Source organism: Liolophura sinensis, chromosome 1 (genome assembly GCF_032854445.1).
Source record: "Liolophura sinensis isolate JHLJ2023 chromosome 1, CUHK_Ljap_v2, whole genome shotgun sequence".
Lineage (NCBI taxonomy): Eukaryota > Metazoa > Mollusca > Polyplacophora > Chitonida > Chitonidae > Liolophura > Liolophura sinensis.
This window is the reverse complement of record NC_088295.1, coordinates 94,583,035-94,594,827: the sequence shown is the minus strand read 5'-3', so window position 1 is coordinate 94,594,827 and position 11,793 is coordinate 94,583,035. Positions and strand designations below refer to the sequence as shown.

The 11,793-nt window shown below is 44.3% G+C and overlaps 1 protein-coding gene across 1 annotated transcript in view; it reads right to left on the bottom strand.

The window, feature by feature from the left end:
- Window positions 1-357: 357 nt before the first annotated feature.
- The window catches only part of LOC135465995 (uncharacterized), a 72,199-nt gene continuing 60,763 nt past the window's right edge, over window positions 358-11,793 (bottom strand). The window contains exons 11-20 of the mRNA XM_064743383.1: window positions 11,300-11,402; window positions 10,863-11,007; window positions 10,576-10,652; window positions 10,094-10,201; window positions 8,991-9,133; window positions 8,469-8,661; window positions 8,169-8,299; window positions 5,961-6,116; window positions 5,371-5,523; window positions 358-4,946 (exon numbers count right to left, since the gene is read on the bottom strand). Of these exons, the coding sequence (XP_064599453.1) occupies window positions 361-4,946; window positions 5,371-5,523; window positions 5,961-6,116; window positions 8,169-8,299; window positions 8,469-8,661; window positions 8,991-9,133; window positions 10,094-10,201; window positions 10,576-10,652; window positions 10,863-11,007; window positions 11,300-11,402 (5,795 nt within the window). The 3' untranslated portion in view covers window positions 358-360. The remainder of the gene's footprint in view (window positions 4,947-5,370; window positions 5,524-5,960; window positions 6,117-8,168; window positions 8,300-8,468; window positions 8,662-8,990; window positions 9,134-10,093; window positions 10,202-10,575; window positions 10,653-10,862; window positions 11,008-11,299; window positions 11,403-11,793) is intronic.

Here is an 11,793-nt window from a genome sequence, read left to right as displayed (position 1 = left end):
ATGAGATGTGATCTGTATGTGTCCACTATGCCCTCAAGTATGAGATAAGATCTGTATGTGTCCACTACGCTGTCAAGTGTGAGATGTGATCTGTATGTGTCCACTATGCCGTCAAGTGTGAGATGTGATCTGTATGTGTCCACTACGCTGTCAAGTATGAGATGTGATCTGTATGTGTCCACTACGCTGTCAAGTATGAGATGTGATCTGTATGTGTCCACTACGCCGTCAAGTATGAGATGTGATCTGTATGTGTCCACTATGCTGTCAAGTGTGAGATGTGATCTATATGTGTCCATTATGCTGTCAAGTATGAGATGTGATCTAAATTTGTCCACCACGCTGTCAAGAATTATGGCGCTAAGACTTGCTGCCGTAAAATGGTTTGGGTCCGAGTCGTACAGACTGATGCCTGACAGAGGCAGAGTCTGTGGGAGCTGGGGATCTCCCCCGCTGGGGGTCACTTGAGGCAGTCCGAACATCCCCCGACTTAGCTCCACTTAACACACGATCCAAACTTTCCCTACTTGTGGACAAGTCAGTGGGAAGGGATCCGCGACTGTTTGAACGTGTCTCAGCAGTTACATCTCCTTTGTTCTCAAACACTGCTACTAACTCGCGTATACTTCCTTTCCTCTGAAGGTTAGATTTCTTACACTGGTCACGGTCTAAGCTACCAGTGCTCATGTCCCCGCCGTAGTCCCCACTCACTTCGTCCTCTGCAAGCCCAGATTCCTCTAACGCTGAGTCGCTGTGGGTTCTCGTCCGAATGTTAGGGTTCCTGTGGGCAGGAGGTTTGCCTGATGGGGACTTGGGTGGATCCACAATCCTGACACGGGCTTTAGGGAATTCTGCCCCATGTTCCACATGTCCCGAACTGTTTGCCTCTGAGTTCTGCCACTTTTGTCTGACAGCTTGTGACTTCTCAGGAGGATAGTTCTGGTCATGCCTCTGGTACAGAGCTGACACCTGCCACTTGACCGGGTCTGATTCAGGTGGGAGCGGGTCGTCTTTAAAGGTAACACTTCTTGGTGACTGTCCTCGTGCGTGACGCGCCCACTGATACTCCACACCCTGGTCAGTGTATGTCGGGTGAGGGCTCGAGTGCACACCATCGGCACCCTGACGCAGACTGGCTGTGGCATTCTCAGCGGAACTGGGCTCAAAAAGTTCTTTGAGACTCTTTAGCTTGCCTGAGCGAGAGCTGCTGAGTGCCCCCCTCTGCAGAGGTAGGGTGTCGGAGTCCACAGGGGGAGACCAGCTTCCAACATTGGGCAGTGAAGCTGCTTTCTGAACAGCAAATGCATCCTCAGGGGTGGACTGGACCAGATAGCCTGAACCTGTCATGGACAGGGCACCACCATGGTGGTCCATGTAGAAATCTGTGAAGTCTGAGTCAGAGTTTCCAGAGACAAAGGTGTCCGTAGAGGAGGTGAGTGAGGTGGACATGGTGTCAGGTGAGTTTTGCTCTGTCACCCCTGTCGGCAGCTCACATGCAGAAGTAGTCATTCGTGGGGACACATCTGTGTGGTCACGGCGTTCCATCAGATATTCATGGCTCTTGGATATTTTTAACTCGCTCTGCCCAATGCCAATGTTACTCAAACTGTCCAGTGATTCTGCGTGTTGCTTCAATGGCTGTTCCACCTTTGTTGCATGAACAGTTTGTACTCTTTTCTTGTCAATGGCTCTGCGCTCAACAATCAGCTTGGCATTTCCCAGATCAGATGTGACTTCATGAACAGAGATGATCTCAGAGGATCCCATGTCTCGACTGGGCTTTTCCACAGGCTTACTGGTCTTGGTCTTGGTGACCTTCTGTCTCACTGCGATTAGCTCGTCATGTTTCGGGGGAGCCACCTGGCTGCTCTGGGTGTTGCTGGCGACCCTGGAATGGTGTTCTGGAGATCTGTGAACCGGAGGCTCAGGACACACTACACACCCAGCCTGCTGCTGACCGGAAGATGGTTGAGGTTCCTCAATGACAATCTCCCTCACCTCTTCATGGCTGCCATCTTTCAGCTTCTTAACAGGGGAGGTGACCACCTCGGCAGCAGCTGGGAATCCGAAGGCACGCTGAGCCACCAGACTGTCCACATACTTCTGCTCCTCTACCATGGTGTCGTAGGGGCGTTTGCTGGAACCACTGCTGGAGCCTGTTGGGGAGCTGTCATGCTGAGCTGCCCATATGGCCTCAAGGCCTTCAACACTTGACTCTGAGGACTGACCCAGACTGTGCTGTAACATCTTGGAGTACCACTCCTCTGGAGACAGGCCATCTGCTGAGGAGTCAGATTGCACTACACTCTCATTACTCTTTTCCCGCTTTTGTATTCGTTTCCGTTCTTCAACAACCTCACTGTGACTGGTGGACATTTGGCGTGAGGAGTCGGTCTGCGAGGGAGAGGGGGGACCTGACACAGTCACCTCTGGGGATGTTGCTATATAACACTCGGTGCTTATCTCTTGATACCCAGGGGCACTTTCCTCATCAGTGAGGATATCAAAACCCCCAGACTTACGAAAGTCTATCTGGTACGACACTTGCACATCCCCTACATTTTCTTCCTCTTCCTCCTGATGTAACTCAGCCACAGGAGATACCTCCCTTGGAAGCTGGATGTGCACCAGGGGAGGAGAATGTGTCCTTGAATCTCTTCCCGATTCTACCCCACTTTCCTTCAAAGAGGAACTCTCTACAACAGGTTCTTCATCAATCCGTAGAGGCGTGTCAAACTCAGGATACCTTTCTGGACTCGTCTGATCAGAAGAGCCAGAGGACTGACGTTTTTCATGAATTTCACACGCTTTACCTTCAGTTTTTAAATTACAACAGTATGCATCAATAACATCCGAAAGGGGAGACAACCCTGGGAATTCTGTGTTCTGCCAGAACTTCTCGTCTGACACAGAAAGAGGTAGTGAAAATTCTGCACTAGGTGAGCCATCCTTGTGCTGTTGCTGAGGAGGCAGTTTTCTGTCACCTGCCTGCCTGGAGGAAGACTGATCAGCCTTTGTGAGCCCTCTTTTGGGTACTGCCTGACCAGACTGACTAGCTGTCTGAGTGTCCACCCCACTGAATTGGGCATCCTGTTGCAACCTGACATAATCCTCATCCTCTAGCTGCACATACTCGCCCTCCGTTAATTGACTTTCGCGCATTCGTGAGTGGATCTCTCCAAAGTCTGCGTCCAGCTGACGTTTAGCACTTTCCAGCGAGCTGACTTGGGATTTATCTTGTTCTGTAGTGTCAGCAGAAGCCTCAACTATATCAGTGATGTCGGCACAAGGAGCCTGAACTACATGTGTGATGTCAGCAGAAGGAGCCTGAACTACATCTGTGATGTCAGCAGAAGGAACCTGAACTACATCATAGCTCAGGCTGACCCCTGGCACAGAAAGGGTCATACCCTCTGTATGGCCTACTGCTGCAGTGGGGCCCTTTACCGTAGACTCACGGTAATCCTGAGCCCCCAGACGGCCCTCTTTGTGGTGGAGAGTGGGAGAATGGGCAGGACTACGACGTGACAGTGACTCCACAGAGGTGTATTGTGGAGCAGGTGGCTGTGCTAAGCTGACAGTTGCCTGGTCTACTGTGGAATATGATGACCGTGGTACATTATCAAATTCAAAGTGAGTTTCATTGGTTGGAGTTGCTGTGTCTTCATCATCGTACTCTGCATACAAGGGCTGTTCTAACATTGTGGTTGTGTCCAGCGTTGGCACGTCTGGGATGGTAAAACATAGGTTCTCGTCCACAGGATACATGTACAACTGTTCATTAGGTGTGCTTGGGTCAGCCTGAAACGCCTTGTCAATCTGGGCATTAATTTCCCTCAAAGTTCTGCCCAAAGGAGACTCCTGGTCCCCACCCAGGGAGGTGCTCCTCCACAGAGAGCCCTCTCCCTCTGTGTCACTAAGGCCCAGGTTAAAGCTGTCAACTGAGCGTGACAGTTCACTGATTGTCACAGAGGACATCAAATCACTTTGACTGTCCAGATTTACATTGTCCAGAGACCGCTGAATATCAGACGGAATGCTCAGGGACTTGGACATCCGTGGGTTAGAATATTCCACTGGCCGTTCATGGATTGACTGTTCAAATTTTTCCACATCGGACATTAATTTGTCTACAGAATTGTTCATGTCATCAGACACATGTTCACTTTCGGCCACATTATAAATATCTTCAAGCTGTTTCTCGGAAGGTTCTTTCTCCTGCCTTGTGTCGGGTGGGTATTGTTCACCTTGCTCATGTTCCTTCGAAACCCTTGCCTCTTGCATCACTCCTGTGTCTTGTTGGTCCTCCAGAATTTCAGCATAGTCATGATAACGGGAAAAGTACGATGGTGGCAGCCTATTTGCCTCCTCCAGTTCCATGCTCTGCTCACTTCGTCGCATCACACCAGTCTCTCGAGATTCCTCACTCTGTTTCCTCCTCACACTTGGGCTCTCTGCCAGATCCACAGTACACACAGCATCAGCAGAACCCTTATCTCCTTTTGTTTTCTTCTTTCCTTTGCCACCTTTCCCTGATTTGTCTCCCTTTGTTGGAGCTCGTCCCTCCACAGGTTTATCAGCCTGGTCAGGAGGCCTGAATATCTCCTTACTGTCCACCCTGAGAACAAACTTATCGGCCATTTCACGGGTGATTGTCACTTCCCCAACAGGCACAGAGATCTCCAGATGAGACTCTACCGGTCCTTTGTTTTTGTCAGATTTTTTCCTTCGCACTGAGGACGACTCGGCAGACTGCTGGCTGGAGCGTTTTGCCTCTGTAGGAGGGGGAGAATCCTCTAGCTGCAGCTGATTGGAAGGAGCTGATGCTGTCTTGCGATGGAACACAGCTCGCCTGGTAGAGTCTCCACGAATAAATGAAGTTTTCTTTTCCAGTTTGCACTCCCCAGGTGAGGTGTTTTCCTTGTCTACACCGACCTTTGGGGAGCCTGAAACAAACAAAACCAATATATGAGAACAAAATTACTTTCCTTTCTTAATGGACGCCCATTGGCGTGAAATATGCCATCTTATCTTCCAATAAATTCATTCACGAAAGAACCATTTCATATTCACCAAACTAACAAAATCTTTGGTTCAGCATAAGAACCAGGAAACCTCACCTCTCAGGTTACACTGCATACGGCGAAAGTACAAAATGTAATCAGGCAGAAACTGCAGGTGGACAAGGCAAGTATTTATTTATTTATTTATTTGGTTGTTTACTTATTTGTTTCATTCTTATTTAATGCCATACTCAAAAACAGTGCAAACAGTCCCTAAGCATCACTGACCTCTTACTGACACAAAGTGAAAGTGGTAGAATCCACAGATTCAGACAAATTAGGCAGACGTATGATGCGAGAGCCCTACCTGTCTTTGGAATTGGTCCAATATCTATGGCCATCTCCTTGACAGTTTCCCTGGAGGAGGAGGAGCCAAACATATTCCTGTCCAATGACTGGCTGCGGCTTCTACTGCTGGAGCTTGAGCTTCTCTTACGTGGTAAGTTCTGAGAGGCAGGGCCTGCCAACAACACAGAACATGGTTATTTTATTCCAAAACTACTCATAAGGAGATACATGTATGAAATGTACTTCCAACTGGTCACTTAGCTACTAACACTGTATCAAAGGTATGGGGGACAACGTCTGTCAACATAACGACTGCAGTTTTTGATACAAACTTAGGCTTTGATGCAACAAAAATCTGTGGTGCAATAGAAACTTTTGACACAATAGAAACTTTTGACACATGCAAATCTTTAATACACATGTTTTGTTAACTTAAATACACTAATAACTTTTAATACATCGCTAACTTTAATTTATATTTGATGATTTTTAATATATGGGTTGATTTTCAATCACAACATCATTGTGATGACCTGGATTAGACAGTCAGATTTACACCGGCCATATGTGTTTAATACACAAATCAGTGAACACATTTTGTGTCTGTACCTGACATAGAGCTGTCAAATGATCCAAAATCGAAGAATCGTGATCCCCTGTTTGAGGTGAGAGACTCCACGCTCTTTGCTGTGCGTAACCTACGCCTCTTCCAGTTGTGCACATCTTCCTCTGTTATGGCTTTCTGTTCTCCTAAAGTCAGTGGATCTGTTCAGGAGAAACAAACACATGTAACTAAGCCGAACTAACAAAAAACATGTAACAGTGCAGAATAATCAAACATATGCAACTAAGTAGAACTAACAAGCATATGTAACTAAGCAGAACAAACAAACACACGTAACTAAGCAGAATTAACAAACACATGTAACCATTCAGAACTAACAAACACGCGTAACTAAGCAGAACTAGCAAACACACGTAACTATGCAGAACTAACAAACACATGTAACCATTCAGAACTAACAAACGCGTAACTCAGCAGAACTAACACGCGTAACTACGCAGAACAAACAAACACACAGAACTAAGAAACACACGTAACTACGCAGAACTAAAAAACACATGTAACCATCCAGAACTAACAAACACGCGTAACTAAGCAGAACTAACAAACACACGTAACTAAGCAGAACTAACAAACACACGTAACTAAGCAGAACTAACAAACACATGTAACCATCCAGAACTAACAAACACATGTAACTAAGCAGAACTATCAAACACACTTAACTACGCAGAACAAACAAACACATGCAACTAAGCAGAACTAACAAACATATGTACCTATGTAGAACTAACAAACACACGTAACTACACAGAACTAACAAACACATGTAACTAAGCAGAACTAACACACACACAACTATACAAAACAAACAAACACACACAACTATGCAAAAGTAACAAACACGTAAAACTGTACAGAATTAACAAACACACAACTATGCAGAACTAACAAACACACGTAAGTATGCAGAACTAACAAACATACGTAACTATACAGGACTAACAAACATACGTAACTATACAGAACTAACAAGCACACGTAACTATACAGAACTAACAAACACACAACTATGCAGAGCTAACAAAAACACGTAACTATGCAGAACTAACAAACATACGTACCTATACAGAACCAATGCCTCTTTAGTTTCCATTAACCACACTTATCGCTCACTGTATGATAAACATTATGTTCAAAACTAACCTGTTACCACTTACCTCTAGGAGAAGTATCAAATTCCAACATAGCTAAAATTATCAATTTCAAACCTAACCACAATTACCACTCACTCTATGAGAAGTATCAGTTTCAAACCTAGCCACAATTACCACTGACTGTACAAGAAGTATCAACTTCAACCCTAGACACAATTACCACTCACGGTACAAGAAGTATCAATTTCAACCCTAGCCACAATTATCAATTTCAAACCTAGCCACAATTACCACTCACTCTATGAGAAGTATCAATTTCAACACTAGCCACAATTACCACTGACTGTACAAGTATCAATTTCAAACCTAACCACAACTACCACTGACTGTACAAGAAGTACCAATTTCAACCCTAGCCACAATTACCACTTACTGTACAAGAAGTATCGATTTCAACCCTAGCCACAATTACCACTGACTGTACAAGAAGTATAAATTTCAACCCTAGCCACAATTATTAATTTCAAACCTAGCCACAAATACCACTCACTCTATGAGAAGTATCAATTTCAAACCTAGTCACAATTACCACTGACTGTACAAGAAGTATCAATTTCAAACCTAGCCACAATTATCAATTTCAAACCTAACCACAATTACCACTGTATGAGAAGTATTGATTTCAAACCTAACCACAATTACCACTGACTGTACAAGAAGTATCAATTTCAAACCTAGCCACAATTATCAATTTCAAACCTAGCCACAATTACCACCGTATGAGAAGTATCAATTTCAAACCTAACCACAATTACTGCTGTATGAGAAGTATCAATTTCAAACCTAACCACAATTATCAATTTCAAACCTAGCCACAATTACCACTGTGTGGGAAGTATCAATTTCAAACCTAACCACAATTACCACTAACTACATGAGAAGTATCAACTTCTCCATGTAACCCAACAAGCTGTGATTTATTCTTTGTGCAAATATTCCATGTAGTCGCATTAGCTCCTTCGCCTTAACATCTTGCCAGGATCATCATGTCAGCCAACTTATGTGTTACTGCATTCGATAAGGATGGTTCCTTACCTGGGACACTGGATTTCCTCCCTTTGCCCACCTTGAGACTTGAGGAGCGAGATTTGGAGAAAAACGACTTCCAGCCTCCAACTGGAGATTTCTTCTGTTTCACAGGCTCTTTTGTGTCTTTGGCTTTTTTTCTGCAATAGTCATCAGTCCAAAAATAAGCATACAAGTATAAGCACTCAGTCTGCCATTATTCATGGAGGTAATCACAACTGACTAATTTGTTCCAGAAATAAACACTTCTATCATAATTATACAGCAGTTATGTCAGCCTGCCTAAGGGGAGATAATCGGTGCACTTACTTGTACCCAGGAAGGTCTAACACAGTATGGTATTTTGAGGGTAGATTCTCTGGTCCTCCACCAACATCAATAAACTTCTGTGACTGGGGGTGCAATGTGGTGGTCAGGGCGCGCTCTCTGGCCTCTTCTAAACTCAGCAGACGTGTGGGTGTGGAAATAGCTAATGACTTAGGGCGGGGCTTTTTCTGGCTCCCTAAAGAGAGAATAAACATGTGTTATACCTGTATTCTGTTGATTTATTTATCTATTTGATTGGTGTTTTAGGTCCTACTCACTTTATGATGCATTATGGTGAAAGGGAGCCAAGCAGAGCCCGGGGGAAACTCATGACCATCCGCAGGTTGAATTCTCTAGCAGATAAGTCACCTCAGATAATACCATTTTGCTGCCACATTTAATAGTAATCTTGCATGTACTTACAGAAATAATCTTGCAGCAGAATTGTCTTTAACAGACCAGTTTGAAACAACACACAGCGACGTCACCTTTACAAGCGTGGTTTGTGCTGTGGTTTGTACGTACGGTTAGCATCCGGAGAGGAATAGGCAGGAATTCTGTCACTAAAGATGAGATCAGCATAACAAATGAGAAACTCTGTGACCACGGCCTGTATCCCAACTCCCTGCAGTGCCGCTGCCCCACCCCCGATCTCCAGCTCCTTAGACCTGTAAACAAACACATGCTATCAACTTGATTTTATTTATTTGATTGGTGTTTAATGTCCTACTCCGGAATATATCACTTATACGACGGTGGCCAACATGATGGTGAGAGGAAACTCGACCATCCACAGGTTGCTGGCAGATCTGACACCTGAGTACAATGACACACCAGAGAAGGTTAGGTGCCCGGATGATGTTACAGCCGTATGCGATGACACCTCCTAGAGGAAACACCTGAGCACAGTGACTCACCTGAGGTTAGGTGCTCAGATGATACTACAGTAGTATGAGATAACACCTCCTAGAGGAAACACCTGAGCACAGTGACTCACCTGAGGTTAGGTGCTCAGATGATGTTACAGCCGTATGCAATAACAACCTCCTAGAGGAAACACCTGAGCACAGTGACTCACCTGAGGTTAGGTGCTCAGATGATGTTACAGCCGTATGCGATAACACCTCCTACAGGAAACACCTGAGCACAGTGACTCACCTGAGGTTAGGTGCTCAGATGATGTTACAGCCGTATGCGATAACACCTCCTAGAGGAAACACCTGAGCACAGTGACTCACCTGAGGTTAGGTGCTCAGATGATACTACAGTAGTATGAGATAACACCTCCTAGAGGAAACACCTGAGCACAGTGACTCACCTGAGGTTAGGTGCTCAGATGATGTTACAGCCGTATGCGATAACACCTCCTACAGGAAACACCTGAGCACAGTGACTCACCTGAGGTTAGGTGCTCAGATGATGTTAAAGCCGTATGAGATAACACCTCCTAGAGGAAACACCTGAGCACAGTGACTCACCTGAGGTTAGGTGCTCAGATGATGTTACAGCCATATGCGATAACACCTCCTAGAGGAAACACCTGAGCACAGTGACTCACCTGAGGTTAGGTGCTCAGATGATACTACAGTAGTATGAGATAACACCCCTACAGAAAACCAGTAACTCACCTGAGTAGATTTGGCGCCCAGACAATGGCCAGATTTTTGGAATGCATGCCGGTGAGGTGACCGTGTGCAGCCACCCTGGCCAGGTGCCGCATCAGGTACTGAGTTGTCCTAAAGAGGAAGAGGATCAGACAAGGTCAGGTGGCCAAGAGCAATCACTCAGGTTTAGTGACCATCAAGTAACAAATACATACATGTACATGTAGCTTACGCTGTCACATTCTTATAAGGCAAGGTTTAGGACCTTAAATCAGCAATGGCCTGTTTACCTGTTCACTATGAAAGCTGGTTATGATATCAGGAATTAGCCATCCTCAATCAACTCAAATACCAATATTATGTGTTACTCAATGAACTTGAAAAAGTGACCAGAAATACACAAGTTTCTACGTGTTACACACGTTATACAGGAATACTGCCAGTCTTATTACACTACATGTCTGTAATGGGGTCACATTTCAAACCTGACTGTTTGATATGCTTACCTGTAATGAGGGGGAGGTAACTGCTGAACAACATCGTGAATCTTCAACAGTTTGTTATCTTCATCTTTGACAGCCTCCTAACACCATAGAAATAATATAATAATAATAAAAGCTTAATCTTCAAAATACAATTAGATTATTTTATGAATAGAAATGTATGTATTTTATTTTAAATTATTAAATATACACCAGAATGACGTTTTTCCTTTTGAACTGATTTACCAGTAAGCATCTTTCATAATCTTTTGTCTGTCACAGAATACTTTTGGTAAAGTTTTTGTACTCACAGCAAACTTGTCATAGAGCTGGTAAGTTAGGAGTGGGTTAGGCAATTCCCGGAAGTACATTTTGAGCAATGAGCTAATACTGTGAATGTCTTGTAAATAAGTCTCTGAGGTCAGATCTGGAGCTCGGTCCTCATCAAAAGCAAGCCTGTAAAAAAAACCCATCCATATAAACATATAAAACTCCCACACTGAACCCAGGTTGGACAAATAAATCAAAATTTCTAAAGTGACCTACTTTAGAACACAATCAAGTCACAGCTACATGTAAAAACTTAGTCATACTGCTTAAAAGTCTACGTGATGATCTGTGCACTTTCATACTCAATAAAAAGAGACGATGATTTGTAGTCAGTGAAACACAATGGCGATGAGAACTGGGATAGTTTTCTCCCTTTATAGCAAGAGTTAAAAAAAAACAACAACATGTAATGACTTACCTGAGTTTTTGTATATTAGAAGCGATCCCAGAGAGTCTGTATATGCCATCTACTATACCATGATTCTCTATCACATCAGTACAACACTTCAATACCAGAGGAACTGCAACAAGAACACAGGTGAAATGTACACAAAAGCATACCAGATGATCAATACGTCTTTATATCTTTGATGATGGCAGTCAGTTTTACGGGTGGAGAGGCCGGAGTAAACCAACAAACTCTGGCAAGCTTGTGACAAACTTTCCCACATGTGACATGATGGATATACTCATCATATCAGTGAAAGGCAAGTGGTCACCAAAGGGACACAAAATGCTGATTTACTGACAGTGGAGATAAGATTTCGTAGGTTAAACCCTGAAGCTTTGTTCACGCTTGAATAAATACATCTTACAAAAACTTCAGCTCAGGCCAGCACAGCCTGGACATGCCTATCTCTCACACCAGCCAATCATACACTATTCTGTATCCCTTTAAGAGTCCATTGGTAC